This window comes from Cervus canadensis, chromosome 33 (assembly GCF_019320065.1).
Source record: "Cervus canadensis isolate Bull #8, Minnesota chromosome 33, ASM1932006v1, whole genome shotgun sequence".
In the NCBI taxonomy this organism is placed as follows: domain Eukaryota; kingdom Metazoa; phylum Chordata; class Mammalia; order Artiodactyla; family Cervidae; genus Cervus; species Cervus canadensis.
The window spans coordinates 24,495,434-24,514,242 of record NC_057418.1 but is presented as its reverse complement, the minus strand read 5'-3'; the positions used below and the strand labels follow the sequence as shown (position 1 = coordinate 24,514,242).

The 18,809-nt window shown below is 36.7% G+C and overlaps 1 protein-coding gene across 3 annotated transcripts in view; it reads left to right on the top strand.

The window, feature by feature from the left end:
• SYNE1 (spectrin repeat containing nuclear envelope protein 1) overlaps positions 1–18,809 on the top strand; it is a 474,926-nt gene that overhangs the window by 121,833 nt on the left and 334,284 nt on the right. For 2 of the 3 annotated variants that reach the window (XM_043457156.1, XM_043457158.1), the window contains 6 exons: positions 1,066–1,244; positions 5,408–5,604; positions 7,609–7,718; positions 11,367–11,417; positions 14,376–14,483; positions 17,791–17,928. In XM_043457156.1, coding sequence (XP_043313091.1) covers positions 1,066–1,244; positions 5,408–5,604; positions 7,609–7,718; positions 11,367–11,417; positions 14,376–14,483; positions 17,791–17,928 — 783 coding nt within the window. The remainder of the gene's footprint in view (positions 1–1,065; positions 1,245–5,407; positions 5,605–7,608; positions 7,719–11,366; positions 11,418–14,375; positions 14,484–17,790; positions 17,929–18,809) is intronic. The other variant, XM_043457157.1, reaches the window with a different exon arrangement.

The window sequence follows — 18,809 nt, the reverse complement described above, 5'->3', positions numbered from 1 at the left end:
CAGACACAACTGAGCAACTTCACTTTCACTTTTCGCTTGCAAGCATTGGAGAAGGCAATGGCACCCCACTTCAGTACTCTTGCCTGGAGAATCCCAGGGATGGGGGAGCCTGGTGGGCTGCCGTCTATGGGGTCGCATAGAGTTGGACACGACTGAAGTGACTTAGCAGCAGCAGCAGGTTCACAAAAAAACTGAGCAAAGAGGACAGAGATTTCCCTTGTACCCCCTGCACCCACAACATGCATCGATAGCCTCCCCCTTAACAAGCACCCCGCTTCAGAGTGGTATAATACTTTGGTTACAATTAATGAACCTCTGTGGACACATCACTATCATTTCGAGGTTCATAGTTTACATGAGGGCTCTCAGACGGTAAAGCGTCTGCCTACAATGCGGGAGACCCAGGTTCGATCCCTGGGTCGGGAAGATCCCCTGGAGAAGGAAATGGCACCCCACTCCAGTATTCTTGCCTGGAAAATCCCATGGACTGAGGATCCTGGTGTAGGCTACAGTCAATGGAGTCGCAAAGAGTCGGATACGACTGGGCAACTTCACTTTCACTTTCATAGTTGCTTTTCGATCTTGTGCTAGTTTTGCTGCACAATGAAGCAAATCAGCCATGGGTAGACACATGTCCCCTCCCTTTTGGGCGTCCCTCTCACTCCCATATCCCGCTCTCTCAGGTCATCACAGAGCACAGAACTGATCTCCCTGCACGATACAGCAGCTTCCCACCAGCTAGCTATTTTGCACTTGACAGTGCATATATGTCAAAGACAACAGGGTTCAGTCTTGATGCGTACATTCTACGAGTTTGGAAAATCATTAGGTTTTGTTTTTATTCATTCATGCATGTATTTGACAAGTGTCCATTACTGGGTCCAAGGTCCCATTTTAGATGTGGTAGGAAGTAAACAGAGGAGTAAGACATCAATCATGTCCTTTAAGAGCCTGCATGGTCAGTGGGTGTTAAGGGTGTTAAGATCAATCAAGCTGGAAAAAGAAAACATCTGAGGAGAGAACCGGGATGATGCTGATGCTTTTGCTGCCTTGATGCACACGCAGATCGAGGAGCTGACCAGCAACCTGCCACAGCTGCAGGCTCTGTCCAGCAGCACGTCCTCCGTGGACAGCATGGTCAGCTCTGAGACCGCCAGCCCCCCGAGCAAACGGAAGGTGGCCACCAAGATCCAAGGAAACGCTAAGAAGGCGCTACTGAAGTGGGTCCAGTACACAGTCACCAAGTAAGTTCCTAGCAGGAGTTTGTTCAAAGAAACCCTTGAAAAATTGAAGTTCATTTATGACTGAGCGCTCATTGCAGTGGTTGCAGAATTTGTGGAGACACATGAATGAATGGCTTTGCTGGAGGTCTCCTTTCACTCTTGTCTTGAGTTAAAATGTAGACAGAAAGCACTCCTGATACTCTAGAAAAATCCTCTAATAAAACTAATTCCTTCTTCACTGTGTGATGGGACCCGATTAAGTTGTTTAATCCCTGCACTCTGATTAGCATGAGGACTAATTCTATTTAGGTCATTGTTTGGATTTTCTGCTGCTATTCAATAATCTTTCCACAAATAAATTAGAGGTTTAAATGTGATTATCTCTTCATGAGACTACTACGTGCTATTCAATAATATTATGAACTAAGGTCCACATTCTGAAATAATTATAATTTGTTTTTATGTCCTGAAACTTGCCAGCAATTTTGTTTTTCAGTGTTTCCTTTGATCTCATCTTTTGTCTGGAATGTAGATTATTTTGTCAACTCCAGCTTATAGACTGGGAATTTGCTTCTAGTTTTGTTTGCCTCAGAGCATAATAAATTTACATGTGTGTGCATATGTGTGATAATGTTATTGTTTAGTCACTAAGTTATGTCCAACTCTTTGGTGACCCCATGGACTGTAGCCTGCCAGCCTCCTCTGTCCATGAGATTTCACAGTCAAGAATCCTGGCTTGAGTAGCTATTTCCTTCTCCAGGGATCAAATTGCATCTTCCTGCATTGCAGGAAGATTCTTTTCTGCTGAGCTACCAGGAAGGCCATATCCATTAATACTGGATATAAAATTCCTACTCTCACAAAGTACTTTCTCATAGCAGTTTCAGTAGAGTTTTCAATTGATCATACCAACATTTTGCAGTCAGATGTGGTCAGTGATAAGATCTAGTCACATAGAAGTTGTGTTTTTGCAAGATTTCCCTAATGAAATGTAAAGTTGACTCACTTTCTATTTTGCTTTGCATGCCTAAATCTAATCTGAATTTAATGCTCTACTTCTGGAAAATAGTTGTAAACAAGTACTTATCATTATGAAACACTGAGGCACTAAACATAGGCAGTTCTGTTTTTAAAGTGTTTGAAGAGCAAAAATAAGGAGTGAAAAAAATAAACATAGAGAAGATATAATTAGTGACACTAATTTATATAGTTTTGTTTAACTTTTCAAGTGTGTTGGTTGTCTTCTAATTGGGGGGTATATTTTGATGATTCAAGTTGCAATCAAAAATATTTCTGAAAGCAAAGCTTTGTGGCTCTTGGGACTCTAGTAGGGATAAAATGGAAAGCCCTTCTTACATTGCTGGCATGCTCTTTACATTCCATCCACAGTAGGCATCACTGATCTATTTTAAGCTTAATGGAGCAGGGAGAAGAAACATGCTGGGCAGGAGAGGATGTTATCACATATATGCTGTGACATATATCATGATGCTATCACTATAAAACTTTGTAGTGATGTCAGTGTGATAGTCTGTTGTCTGTTGATCCACATGGCATTTAATTATGCAAGCTGAGTGTGCACTGGTAAAACAAGATTTTAAGTGGACTTTAAAGTTTGCAGAGAAAAAAATTTAAGGGCATTTACCAACTTTTATATTAATCAATGTTTCAGTAAGATATGTGGTATTTTATAGTTTGTGGAAATTTTGAGAATATAGTAAATAAAAAAAATTGAGTGGTATTATTTCTGCTTTATTTAGAAACAGCTATAATGAGACTAATTTTCTAAAAAGAAATTACCAGAGTATTTATCTACTGAATGTTACCTAATTCACTGATCACTTTTAAAAGCTCTAGACTTAATAAAAAATGTTGTTCAAAGACATATTTGCAACATTTTTGAAACTGCCTTTATAGTTGATAAGTTACATATAGAAAAAAAGTTATTCATTGTGAGCTTGCCTCGCTTCTGTTTTCAACAACAAAATATTACCACCAACTTGAATCTCTTCTTAATTGTAATAACTGACTTTGAATTAAGTCCACTATGAAAGAGCAAAGATTTGTCACCAGTACTTTGCCCTCAAGGCAATTCTAAAAAGAAGAATTAAAAAAACAATTTGATGAAACAGTTTGATTGGTATGGTAAATTAATCTTGCCAGTACTTGTGTGGAGTATAGGCTTTTTTGTGACTAATTTAGAGAGATGACACATCCATCTGCATTTCGTTCTACCACATTTGATGTGGTTCAGCCACATTATATTTGTCTGATATGATCTGAGAGTGTAAACACAGGCTGCTTGCCATTGTCACTAGAAATGTGTTAGAGGCTTCTTAAAAAAATACACAGAGGTGAATTATTATCAATTGCGGTGTTTTTTAAATGTTCCTTTTTTTACTTTGTTAGGTATTTTTTTCTCTCAGTTGAAAAATGTGCTTTACATTGAGTCTTTTTTTTTTCCATTTATTTTTATTAGTTGGAGGCTAATTACTTTACAATATTGTAGTGGTTTTTGCCATACATTGACATGAATCAGCCATGGATTTACACGTGTTCCCCATCCTGATCCCCGCTCCCGCCTCCCTCTCCATCCCATCCCTCTGGGTCTTCCCAGTGCACCAGCCCTGAGCACTTGTCTCATGCATCCCACCTGGGCTGGCGATCTGTTTCACCCTTGATAGTATACTTGTTTCAATGCTGTTCTCTCTGAACATCCCACCCTCGCCTTCTCCCACAGAATCTAAAACTCTGTTCTGTACATCTGGGTCTCTTTTTCTGTTTTGCATATAAGGTTATCATTACCATCTTTTTAAATTCCACATATATGCGTTCGTGTGCTGTATTGGTCTTTATCTTTCTGGCTTACTTCACTCTGTATAATGGGCTCCAATTTCATCCATCTCATTAGAACTGATTCAAATGAATTCTTTTTAATGGCTGGATAATATTCCATGGTGTATATGTACCACAGCTTCCTTATCCATTCGTCTGCTGATGGGCATCTAGGTTGCTTCCATGTCCTGGCTATTGTAAACAGTGCTGCAATGAACATTGGGGTGCACGTGTCTCTTTCAGATCTGGTTTCCTCGGTGTGTATGCCCAGAAGTGGGATTGCTGGGTCATATGGCAGTCCTATTTCCAGTTTTTTATGGAATCTCCACAGTGTTCTCCATAGTGGCTGTCCTAGTGTGCATTCCCACCAACAGTGTAAGAGGGTTCCTTTTTCTCCACACCCTCTCCAGCATTTATTGCTTGTAGACTTTTGGATGGCAGCCATTCTGACTGGTGTGTAATGGTACCTCATTGAGGTTTTGATTTGCATTTCTCTGATAATGAGTGATGTTGAGCATCTTTTCATGTGTTTGTTAGCCATCTGTATGTCTTCTTTGGAGAAATGTCTGTTTAGATCTTTGGCCCATTTTTGATTGGGTCGTTTATTTTTCTGGAATTGAGCTGCAGGAGTTGCTTGTATATTTTTGAGATTAATCCTTTGTCTGTTGCTTCGTTTGCTATTATTTTCTCCCATTCTGAAGGCTGTCTTTTCACCTTGCTTATAGTTTCCTTTGTTGTGCAAAAGCTTTTAAGTTTCATTAGGTCCCATTTGTTTATTTTTGCTTTTCTTTCCAATATTTTGGGAGGTGGGTCATAGAGGATCTTGCTGTGATTTATGTCGGAGAGTGTTTTGCCTATGTTCTCCTCTAGGAGTTTTATAGTTTCTGGTCTTACATTTAGATCCTTAATCCATTTTGAGTTTATTTTTGTGTATGGTGTTAGAAAGTGAGTCTTTCAAATGCCTGAAAGCTCTCATCCAGAAAACTCTTAAGTATGGAACCAGAATTTCTATGTCTTATCTTGTTTCTGGTGCAGCAGTCCATGGGGTTGCAAAAAGTTGGACATGTTAGCGACTGAACACACACACACATCTTGTTAACCTGCTAAAAATTTTGATTATTTTTTCTCAGAACCAGTTAACTGATATAGAGCTATATCAGAAATCAGAAAACTCTTAAATATGGAACCAGAATTTGCTGCTAAAAATTTTGTTTTGCTTATTTTTCCTCAAGACCAATTAACTGCTATAGCTAACCACACATCACCCACTGTGGAGGAGGTTGGATTGAGTGTTTGAGGAAGCGTGCATTACCTGTTTAGGAAGTGACATTATCATTTTCTGTTTAAAGGCAGAGTGGAATAGAAGTAAAAGACTTCGGCCGGAGTTGGAGAAGTGGCGTGGCCTTTCATTCTGTCATCCACGCTATTCGGCCGGAACTGGTGGACTTGGAGAAGGTGAAAGGAAGGCCTAACCGAGAAAACCTGGAGGAGGCTTTCTCCATTGCTGAAACGGAACTGGGGATCCCACGGCTCCTGGACCCTGAAGGCACGTAGAGTGATTCTGGCGCTTGTGTCCCTCAGCTCAGGAGGGCTATGTCTTAAACCCAGAAATTACAGATGCGTCCGAGAGCTCAGAAAACTTAAGTATCTCCTGCACAAATTTTCTTTTGGAGAAATATGTGCTGCTATGTTGTTGCGTTCAACTCTTTGCGACCCCATGGAGTATAGCCTACCAGGCTCCTCTGTCCATGGGATTTCCCAGGCATTAATACTGGAGTGGGTTGCCATTCCCTTCTCCGGGGGGATCTTCCTGACCCAGGGATCGAACTGAGATCTCCTGTGTTGGCAGGCGGATTCTTTACCACTGAGCCACCAGGATGGCTGTTTGATGAGATTTCAGAATGAATATTCCTAGCTCTCAAAACACTGTCTGCCTGATTGGCTTCCAGGTGATGATGGCCGGCATGGAGCTCCCTTGCTATGTTAGTGGCCCTGTTTCCCCTCCTTGCCTGGTCTCCTACCCAGTTTCACCAGGGGGGCCAAGGGCTTTCCACCTTCTTTCTGTACCCTCCCCCCCCACACACACACATGCACAAGCCACTAGTATCCAGGACACACCTCACTTCAAGGGGAAAGACCACAACCATCCTAGCCCTCAGCTTCAGAGAACACATCAGAGCTGAACCTTTTCCAAAAGGAGACTAGGAGAAGGATATAAATGGTTCTTTCCTTTTCACTAGACCAGGGGATCTTACTGTTTTCTTTGATGATCAGAAATTGAGTTTGCCCAAATGCAAGCCTAACGCAGAGATAAAGTAATTATTTTCCTAATGAGAACTACCCCCCTCCCAAACTTTTAGCCAATTTGAATGTATAAACTTGTAGGAATACAGATTAAATAGACCAAATATCAATATCAATCAATAACAATTGTTTTATGATTTAGTCCCGTGTATACTAAAAGCAGGTACTGTAGTAAATCATGTATTAAATGTTGTTTTCTTTCCACTTTTACAGTTTATGGAAGTTTTACTCTTCACATGCATTCTCCACATCAGTGATCTTATTATTTCTAAAATCCCCTTTGAATCATCTCATGAATTCCAGAATACATTATCTTTGTTTATTTTTAGGTCTTTTGAGTTGTACCACTTCTTAAATCATACACTGATAATCCCTATAAATTATATTTCAAATCACAAGAAACAATACAAAATATTAGGCCAGTTTTATATTTTTATTTTCATGGTCTCTGTTCAGTATTTTTGTTGTTGTTGCTCTATAAGTGTATTTGTAATTTCCAAATATAACCTCTTTGAAGACATTTAAGACTTGTTTAAACATTCAACACTTTTTTTTAATGTATCCAGTCTTACCCTGATTTTGTAATTATTAAATTTGTATAAATATCCTTGCTTAATTTTTACTGATTTTTTAGATAAACATCTATATACTTAAAAATGACAGTGATTGAGATCTTTTCAGCTCTCAAATTAAGTACTTAAAGAATACTTAATTGTTCAACATACAGTGGCTTAGACAGAAGGCTTCACAATGGAGAAGCTGTGTAACGACTTGGACATAAGGCATCTCCTTCTTTTCTGAAATGAATTATTAGGTGACCATATATAGTATACAAACTATATAGTCATTTATCATTCCGCGCTGTGCCTGTAACTTGTTTTACTACCTGTTTACTCTGATTCTGTAATGCACATATTATTGGTATTTTAGTAACTAGACAAAATGTATGAATAATTACATATATATCTCATATTTCTGATGAGTGTTGAAATTATTTAAATGAAACACATACTACTTTCCTAACAGCTCTTGGCTAAAATGTGTCAGCTTTCTGAGTCATAAAATTTCCACTGTATATTATCCAGACTAAACTGGTTTTCCCTCTCTCCATCTGTAAATAGTATTCTGTTTTTCTTCTGCATTTAGGACACTGTCTTTTGGTATATTAGCTAGATTTCAAAGTTTGTATTATTAAAATCTTTTAAAATGCTTATTAATTTCTCATATTTGGGTTTGGTTTTTTCAGATGTTGATGTGGATAAACCAGATGAGAAGTCTATTATGACCTATGTAGCCCAGTTTCTGAAGCAGTATCCTGACATCCACAGTACAGGCTCTGATGGGCAAGAGAATGATGTAAGTATTTGTTTTTCTTTGAGCATTGATAACACACTCAGTGACAGTGAGTCAGAGTTTTAATTATGCTGTGTTCAAAAAATTAAACTGAATGCATGTTAATATGACAGCAAGTGAATGAAGACCAATATCATCCACACTTGGGAGGAAATTAGAGGGAAAATTTTCTCTGATGTGTTGGCTGTATCAGAGAAAGCATTGTTAATAATAACTGCTGGATGTATAATTTGTATAATATGAATTGAAATCTAGGAAAGATAAGAGTGTTGAGAAACTTTATTTTAGCAATTTGACCACTGAATTAATTTTATATCATATTATTTATGCATTTACATCCTGAGTTTCCTTCTTCTGTTCAACCTGATAAAACCCAATTTTGACTTTTAGATTTATTATGTAAGTTGCTTGGAGAAGGGAATGGCAACCCACTCCAGTGTTCTTGCCTGGAGAATTCCATGGGCAGAGAAGCCTGGTGGGCCACAGTCCGTGGGATCGCAGTCGGACACGACTTCGTGACTAAACCACCACCGCCGTGTACGTTGCTACTCATTGTAAACATATGGAAGTCAGGCAGACTTATGAAAGTTCTAATTATTCACTGTGCTTAGGTTTTTCAGCCACTCAGTAGTTTAAATAACATATTTTTCATACTACTCAAGTGACACATGTTTGTTGCCATAAATAAAGAAAAACAAAAATTGGGGGGAAAAGGGAAAGAAAATCATTTGTACTTAACCTTCTGTAGAGACTCTATTCTTAAAAAAATTAATACTTTGGTGTGAGTTCCCTGTAAATGTAGACACATAAAATATTTTAACAAAAATAGAATCGTGGGGTTTTCCTGGTAGCTCAGTGATAAAGAATCTGCCAGCCAGTGCAAGAGACACAGGTTCAATCCCTGGTCTGAGAAGATCCCACATGTGATTTCCATATGTTTACAATGAGTAGCAACTTACATGGAGGTGGTAAGCCCATGCGCCACAACTATTGAGTCTGAGCTGTAGAGTCTGGGAAATCAAAACTACTGAGCCCTCATACCACGGCTACTGAAGCTGGGCTTCTCTAGAGCCTACGCGCCTCAACAAAAGTCACCACAAGAAGAAGCCCACACATCGCAACTAGAGAGTAGTCCCTGCTCTCCACAACTAAAGAAAAGCCCGCACACCAACAACGACCCACTACAGTCACAAAGAATAAATAAATTAATAAAATTTTAGAACATAGAATCATAGTATACATATAATTTTATTTTTTCTGCTATACAAAACCTTTCTCATGCCATTCTCTCTGGAACTTCATAAAGATGAACGGTAATTTATCCAATATCAATTGTTGAAAATTTCTGATTTTTTGCTGTTATAAAAATACTTCCATGAACAATTGTGTAATAAGAATTGTTCTACAACTCTTTCTTAAAGAGGAATTCCTAGACTAAAGCGCATGCAGAGTTTTGTCAAATCCTCTCAGGAGGATGTCTCATTTTACACTCTAGCCAGCACACCAGAATGCCTATATTCTGTCTTTAACAACAATGGATATTACATTCTCCTATTTTTTAAAAGTACCCTATTAGGTTTGGGGATTTTTATTTGTTTTTTAGAGAGAGAGGTGGATTTACTACTGAATTTAAAATTAATTATTAGGCAAAATGACATCAGGGAAAGTAATAAACGAATGTTCAAGACGTGTTAAAAACGATCTGTCTTTACCATTCAGGTCTCAACTAGAGTTTACTGTTCAGGTCTTAACCAGGGTTTTCAGAGAGGCTTGAGATTATAATTAAGAGAAACGAGAAAAACAAACAAACAAAAAATGCACTGTTTCTTAGAAACAGATCTAAGGAAGGAAAAGATCAGAGGAACATAACCCAAAGTTTTCAAGTAGGAAAAGGTTTTGCAGGAATAGAAATCTTTGTAAAAGAATTAAACGAAACAGCAGTAACTGGTGTTTCCTAGGTCACTTGGGTAAAGTTAATCTGGTATTTGATAGAACTATGTTAGTTATTTTAAAAACTGTGGTTTCAAGAAACCATTTCTTTGTTCCTTGCCAAGCTTGGAAGGAACAAATATTGATCACCAGAGTAACTTATTCTACAATAGGCAAACTAATGTTCCTAAGAAGCACCACTGAACACGAAAGCCTCTCCTTGCAAACTCCAGTGTGGACTGAATCGTGTGCGTGGGATTCATTTGGTGTTTTCTGGGTTTTGAGAATGTGATTTGGCATGGACGGTGCTCTGTGAATAAGAAACTCTGTACAGAGGTCTGTTAGAACTCCCTCAAGGGCACAGAGAAAATCAGTTTTCCATCTGATTGTCATATCTAAAGTTCTTATATTGGCCAATTGGATTTATTTCTCACCTGATGTCTAAGCTTGTACTGTTTTAATTTCTCTGACATTAATCATCTCTCCAGATCAGTAAACACAGTGGCTGGTAATGTCTGAGAAATAAAGGGAGATACTTATGTTAATGCTCATGAGCAAGGATTTAATGTAAAAATCCTCAGAGATTTGAAATACACTCCTGCTTTAAACTTGTTAATATACTTAACTAAAGAGCTTTATTTATTGTTAAGCAATTAATCACATTCTCTAGAAGATAAGTTCTGATTTTTCTTTTAAAAACTTCCATCTCTTTCCTAAAAGAAGGATGCTTCAGGAGAGTTTCAAAAAATAATTTTGAGGAAAGCATGTTATAAGTGTTACCCTTTTTTAAATGATGGGTAGAATATGAACATCTAAATATGAATATTTTAAATAGAAAAAAGATTTTTTATGATGTATGACTTATTTTTGTTTGATGCAACTTAATGGCCCCCTATTCTGTCTAATGAACCTTGAAGATTTTATAGACTATACACATTAGGGTTGGTGTCATCTCCTTGAAGTCCTCATTACTTTTGTACTCAAGTTTTAGTAAATAGTTTTTTAAATTCATTTTTAAAAATACTGGCATCAACATATCTATCAGGCTTTCATTTTTCCTTCTTTTTGATTCTTATATCCCCTTTATGAATTTAGTTATTTTATAGATACTGTTTTAAATCTGATTTTATGATTGGAAATAGTGCCATGTTTTTCTTACTTCAGCCAGTAAAACTGATAAAGAACTTTTTCCTTAAAAGTATTCCTTGGATAATTAATGCTAAATTATTAACAAATGCAATACACCCCCTGGTTTATCGCTCTCATTTATCAAACTTTCAATTATTTATTCACTCATTCCTTCCCCAATTTCAACAAATTTTACTGACTGTTTTCAGAACCACAGCTCAGTCTTAGTTGTATAGGAATACAGAGATGTATATCATGACAGTATAGAGAAAAATATGAATCCATATACCTTTTCTTTACATTGTTCTCCTTTCAAAATATTTACTATTTTAAGACATATGTATAGTATATATATAGTTACATATGACTATTAAAAATTAAAGCAAAACCATCAAATGCCAGAATTCGACATTACCTTATTTGATTCAGTTTGATACTTTCAAAACTTGTGAAAATATCTTAAAATAACTATACCCTTCAAATTGTTGCCTGTTTATTTATAGACAGATACCTCTCCATTTTTTTGTGTTTCCTATATAATTTTTGTCCATGATTTATGTTATTTTTGTATATGTTATCTTTTCATGTTGTTAGGAAATACTTCCAAGTTTCCCATCTTTTACAAATTCTATCCAAATTCTTAAGGTAAGATTTAAGTCATCTTGAATTGGTGCCTTCTTTCAAACATTCTGCATTCTATAGCTTGTTAGCCATCCCTTTGCATGTATTTGTCTTTATATACACATTTATTTTAATACCTTAATTCTGTTGTTTCCTTTTCCTTTCTAGTAGAAAAATAACATATGTGTTCTTAAATATTAGTTAAAGTCTAAGCTACTCCCATGGAAACTTTCCCACTAATCTTTAATTATAAGATGGCATTAATTAATTTCTTTTTAATAATAATAGCACTAACAAAAGGAAAAATTAAAATAACTATTATTTATTTATGTGTGACATGGAAAATAAAAATTAAGTTAAAGCTTTATTTTTTCATTTTAATATATTAATAGGAAATAATTAATTGAAAAAGGTAAGTGTTCAATTAGCTTGTAACCCTGAGTTTCATCACAACTTTTCTGCTCAATATTGAGTAACATGGTTTAGTAAAGTTCATAGAACAGAGTAAATGCTCAAAAAATATTTGTGGAATTCATGATTAAGGATTCTTTCCCATATCTAAGTTACTTCCGTTTTTCTACCTAGGCCTGAAGTTAAGGATTTATCAACACAATAGACTTTATGCCAACACTGGAATAAAAAATTAGAAGTAAAAATTTTTATTTCATGCTTCATGAAATATGAGTTTAAGTATATATAAGTACACTACAAAACATATAATGCATGCATTTGAGTGAGTAAGTGAGAGAGAAGAAAAACTAGTGAGAATGCTAACAGTTTGGTTATTTGGCATTTAGATGGTCTCTAGGCAAATAGACCTCCATGTCTTTGAATGTGTGTGGAAGTTACCAGTTGAAGAAAAACCACCACACTAAATGAGTTTTGAAATCTAAATCTAAATATTTCATTTTCCTTTAAAAGAAGGATGCTAAGTGTATACAGAGCTGCATCCTTTTTAACCTTACTATAATTTGCACTTCCACACCAGAAGAAAAATTTGTTGAACATACTCTAATAAAGTTAATAAGAACATAATTTTTTTTTTCTCTCAGATGATTTTGTGAAATAATTTCAGTTGGTGAAGAAAAGCTTATGATGAGCCTGTCTTTGGAGAGTCAAAGCCCCATGCTCACTTTGGTGAGCTCCACCAGTGGTCATGTTAAGCTCAGGTTCCTTGAAGGTAGAACAAGAGCTTTGTGTTCCTCTGAAGTCAGGAGATACATCATTAGTACTGTTGTGGGCATGAAAGTCAACCAATAACGGAACATGTGCCTTGATGCCATTCCCTTATTCATTCAGAAGAGCCATCATGGGAAGTGCTGAGACTTTGGAGTCCTCCTATTCCATTTTGTCCTCTAACTATGTTACCAATCAATCATTTATTCCACACTTATCTATTGAGTGACACCAGATGCCAGACTGCTATGTTAGTCTGGAGAAAAAAAGATACATATATGGTTTGGAATGCTGAATGGAGGAGGGAGGAGAGACAATGAAATATGATGTATTTTGGGTGAATATTTGAGCTCAGGTTGTTGCAAGATCATAGAAAAATGTTCTCAACATGTGGTCCCTAGGCCAGCAGCATCAGGTTCACCTGGAAACTTGTAATGAATATGCATTCTCAAGGTACACTAAGCCAGAAAACCGGATGGTGGGCGCAGTCATCTCTTTCACAAGCTCTCCAGGTGATTCTAGTGTTCACTGAAGTTTGAGAACCACTGGCAAAAGAGAAACTCATAACTCAGATCTGTGGATCAGAAGAAAGCTTCCTAGAGAAGGGTGCACCTGACCAGAGCTCTGAGGAAGTCATCACCCAGGGGAAATTATTCCAGGCAGGAAGAGGGTTGTCTTTGCAACATCAGGAAGTGAAAGAGGACACAGGTCATGATAGCACGTGTGGCAGCCTCTGCTCTGGATGTGTTGACAGAGAATCTCTAATTCTCCTCAAAACCATGTAAGGGCGGGGGGGGGGGGTTGCCATGACTACCCAGATGATGGTACAACAGAAGAGAGGATTTTTAAAAATTGTATCTGAATTCACAGAGCTAATGCACATCAGGACCAGAGTTTGAAACCAGTTTCGCCTGCCTCCATAGCCAGTGCTCTTTCTCTTCTGCTGTTTGACCTGTCAGGAGACAGCCACTTCAGTCTGTCATAGGGCTGTGATCATCAGATGAGATGTTGTAACAGAAAGCTAAATGCCAAAAAATCATGTTAAGTATGTCTGTGATTACTCTGGCCTTCTCACCTGATAAGAAGTCTTGATGACGGTTTAGGATATTTTCACTACATTAGTGCTAGAATAGCTCTTACTATTTGTGGAAACAAGTCTGTAACTCTCCAGTTCTTTTTCATTTTTGAGACGTGAGTGGTAGCTTGTATGCATTCATTCAGCGGAAGATCTGGTAAATATCTTATAGGTTTCATGTTGCCAGGGTTTGGGAATACCATATTGAACAAGATAAATGTGCTTTCTGCCCTCATGGGGCTTATGTTATAATAGTGCATAATGTTTTTAAACATAATGTACATGAGTAATCCAATGTTACTCTGACTGAAGCTCCTTTAATTCAGTCAAAATTAATCTTATCTTGATCAGTCCTCTGGGTTACCAGTGGCCTTGGGTTAAGATGCAACCACAGGCCTATTTCCACTCCCATTCCAGCCACTGCTTTTTCTGAGTATTTTTGTGCTTAGCACATTTCCTCTGGAGCATATTTTCTTAATTAAATTAATGTTTCTTGAGAAGGACAATGGAGGTAGATAATTTCGGTATTCAGTATGATAATTAAGATTTTTTATAGAATTAATTTTTGCTTCTTATTCTCCAGAAGAGGTGAGGGCAGGGAAGGAGAAAGTTTTTCAGAGACGTTTGGAGCTTATTAAATATTCACTGTATTCTAGGATCAGTCAGGCATTAATCAGCAATTAAGTAAATGCACAGTTACTAATCAAATTGTAATGTCTGCTGGTTTCTAGAGAGAAGACAGGCTAATTTTGAAGGAGATGAAAGTTTGGATAGAACAATTTGAAAGAGATTTGACAAGGACACAGGTGACAGACTCAAGTTTGCAGGATAAATATCAGGTAATGTATGGAAGAGATATTTTACTTTTATTAAAAGCCTTTCATGAGTAAGATCCACATATATCATTTAATCTATGTTTAATCTTTCAAGTGATATTAATGAGAAATGTCTTTTAAAAATAATATAGATTATCTTAAGTTTACATATAATTTAAACATTTTTCTATGTAAATAGGTAGTTTTAAAAATTTAATGCATTTATATATTGTAATATGTTTGTCATTGTAACAATAATTAGCACCTCTATCCTGTGACATTATTATCATTTATTTTTAGTGGGTGAGATGTTTAAGTTCCAGTCTCATAGCAATTTTGATGATTGTAATGCAATACTATTGTCCATATTCACTGCACCGTGCATTTGGAATCTAGGACTTATATACCCTAACCCTTGCCAGTTTGTATACTTAAATATCCATCCTGTCCCACACCCCCATCCCCTGGTAGCCATCATTTTGCTCTCTGTTTTTAAGAGTTTGACTTTTTAGATTCCCTATATAAGTGATATTATACAATCTTTGTTTTTCTCTACCTTATCTTGCTTAGTATAACATCTTTAAGTTTCACCCATGTTGTCACATATGGCAGGCTGTCCTTTTTTCTCATGGCTAAATAACATGCCATTGTGTGTGTGTATATATATACCACATCTTCTTTGCCAGTTCCTCCATTAATGGGCACTTAGATTGTTTCTATCAATTGACTGTGGTGACAATGCTGCAATAAACTAGACAATGCATGTATATCTCTTTGATACTTTGTTTTCATTTCCTTTGGATATACACCCAGAGCTGGAGTTGATAGTTTTAAATTGTATATGTCACATTATATAGAGTTCTGAGGCTTCATAACTTTCCCAGAACTCAGTCTTGTAGACAATCCAAAACACAAATCTAGCCGTTGTTTTTATATAATGCATGAAATTCTACCAAAATGTGACTTCAGTGGCAAATTGAAAATTTCCGTAGGATAAGCTGCATTAAATAAAAATTGCAACATGAAGAGTGGAGTAGGACCCTTAGGTGGATCAGCTTCTCCTGCCACCTCCTCACTCAGCACTACTGCATTCAGGTTGAGTCCAGTGTTGCCGCTGTTGTGGTTGCTCTTTCTCCCAGTTTCATCACACTGTCATTAATTAAATTTCAGCTTCCAGTTTCCACTTCCAAAATCCTTTAACAACTTTTTTTTTTTTTCATTGAATTGTGACTTACTCTGTGTAGCACTGACATTTTCTCCTGCTTAAAATATCATTGCATTTTGGTGGCAAAACTATGGTATATTCTAACCTACAATATATGTTGACAATTTTTGCTACAAAAAAAAAAAAGGGTGAATGAGGTAAGAGATGCGAAACAGCAGATGATAGAAGATTTAGCTGTTGGAATTAGTGTGTGGTTTTATATAATCATATCTATAAAGTGTGCCTGAATTTAGATGGATAGTTTCATCAGTATTATATTTGATGGACTTGGAAATGCAGTAAATACATTCTTATATGTGTGTTCTTTTTGCTTTGAAGCTCATTATAATTTTTCACTGAAAAGATAATTTTCTGGGAACATTAAAATGATTAAATCAGTAAATTGAGGTTGATTTGCAAGAACAGAATGAATGTCCTTATTTAGTCCATTAGTGAGTTTCAGTTTTAGCATAAATTATAAAAAAATAAATTTAAAGTTATAAAGTTACCATTGTACAGAAGTTAATTTATAAGAGGAAATCTAAGTATCAGTTCAGTTCAGTTCAGTTCAGTCGCTCAGTCATGTTCGACTCTTTGCGACCCCATGAACTGCAGCACGCCAGGCCTCCCTGGCCATCACCAACTCCTGGAGTTTACTCAAACTCATGTCCATCGAGTCGGTGATGCCATCCAGCCATCTCATCCTCTGTCGGCCCCTTCTCCTCCTGCCCCCAATCCCTCCCAGCATCAGGGTCTTTTCCAATGAGTCAACTCTTCGCATGAGGTGGCCAAAGTATTGGAGTTTCAGCTTCAGCATCAGTCCTTCCAATGAACACCCAGGACTGATCTTTAGGATGGACTGGTTGGATCTCCTTGCAGTTCTCAGAAAAGTAAAAAATTCAGATCAGTCTCTTAAATAGCATTAGACCACATAGGGAATATTTTCTTTCATTTGTATGTTTATTATGTAATCAGAATCTAATGTTTTTACTTATCAATCAATAGTGTATTTTCCAGTTTTTCTGTATGTAGAGTTCTGTAGAATAAAATTTAAGACTGATTATATGTTTTGGTACTTTAAAATTACATTAAGTTATAGTGAATGGTAGGTAAAATTTGTGGTAAAATATTTATTCACCATCTCCCCCAAGTGTTCTTCATGTGAATTTACATGTTTGTATACTTAGTGACTTAGAAGTTCTTTCAGATGTGCTATCTGTTAGATTCTATGGGGACTATTCTCATGTTCCTTAATATTTTTAATATTAAAGATATTAAATGCACATTCAGTGACATTTTCAATTCATATGTGGACTTTGAGACATATATTCAGTTCAGTTCAGTCGCTCAGTCATGTCCAACTCTTTGCGACCCCATGAATCGCAGCACGCCAGGCCTCCCTGTCCATCACCAATTAGGGTGGGTTAATGTATTGTAAAATGTAGGACTTTCATTAAAATCACTAACTTTTCTTAGGTTATATTAATATCAGACTTACAGTTAAATCTGCATGTTACAAATTTATGTTAACCATACTGTGACAAAAGAAAGATATAATATTTAATATTTTGACAGCATAAAATTAAAGCAAAGGGTTGTTACATAAAGTAAACCTCTTTATACAGATTTACTGAAACACAAATTAGGATACCACTAATTCTGTAATTTTTTGATGTATGCAATTTCTATTTGTAAACTGGTACTTTAAAGTGAAACAACAATTTTGATTATGAACATAGATTTATACTCTTGTTTATTATTTCATCATGAGCAGGGACTGGCTTGTAGATTATTTACCCAGGAATGAGAAATCCTAGCCTTGAGTGCTGTCTCTACTACTTGTGTGTGCCAAGTCACCTCTGGGCTTAGCAGTAATAATGGGGCTTGTCTAGATTGTAGTGTGATGGGGAGCCAGAGTGGATAATGTGCAGGAGGCACTTCGCAAGGGGCCAGGGTCGTCATCAGGGCTAGGTGAATGCTGGCCGTTTCACCATTGTCAGTGTTATTATCAGCAACATTTGTTGAACGTTATCCAAATATAAAGGATTGTTATTTAGGAAACATGGTTTCCTTTGCTTTTGCTTTTTTTGACTGACTGCCATGTTCTTGCTGTTTTTCCTCTTTTAGTCATTTAAGCACTTCAGAGTTCAATATGAAATGAAGAGGAAACAGATTGAACACTTATTACAACCATTACATAGAGATGGTAAATTGTCACTTGACCAAGCATTGGTCAAACAGGCCTGGGATAGAGTGTCCTCCAGCGTAAGTCCTCTGATAATTCATTTCATTACATTTCATGTAAGTTAGTCAAGAATATTTTCTATCATCTCTTTCTTCACAATGATGTTACATCAGGTCCTCACGCCTCTGTCAGTGGTTGGAAGTTTTACCAGTGGGATGGTCTTTGTCCTCTTGTCAAGTTTTCCTTGAAGTTAGTGGAAGTGCCTGTTTAACAACTGTTTCCCTGTTTTGCCTGCCTTATTGACAAGACAACCCGCTGAAATCCTGAAAGACCACCTGGGTTACTTCTCCTTTTATATAATTTAATCCTGGGTTGTTTAGAAGTAACTCCCCAAGAATGAGGCCTCAACTTCTCCAAATTCCATAATCAGATTTCATCAACAGTTAGTTATCTTCCTGTATTCACATTTGTTTTTATATTCTTTAATTTAAGCTTATCTTATCTGACCTTGAACTTGAAGGAAAATTGCTCTGTAGCTTTCATTTTAATATTTTGCAAACATTAAGTCCCAGATTTCAAAACCTCTGAAACTTCTATCCCTCATGGGAATACTTGTCTCGTACTTATTCCATTTTCATTTTTATAATCCAACTTTTCCCATTAAGCTCTATTAAAGAATAACTTAGATCCCACCCCCCCCCCCCATCATTCCAATAAGCTGTGAAGCAGTACCTGACAATCAGATAAGTGGGAGAAATGATGAAATCATTAGAGAAATACATTATTATAGAAAGAATCCTGAATTCTCATTTTCCTCCCGAGATGTCTAGATGACCCTGATTTTTCTGGACCTGTTCTTATTATGTGGGAGATTTTGAAGGAAAGTATCTGTGTTCTGAACTTTTCAAAACATTAGATTAGGACACAGATATTTTCTTACTTGGTGTTTATTAAATTAACC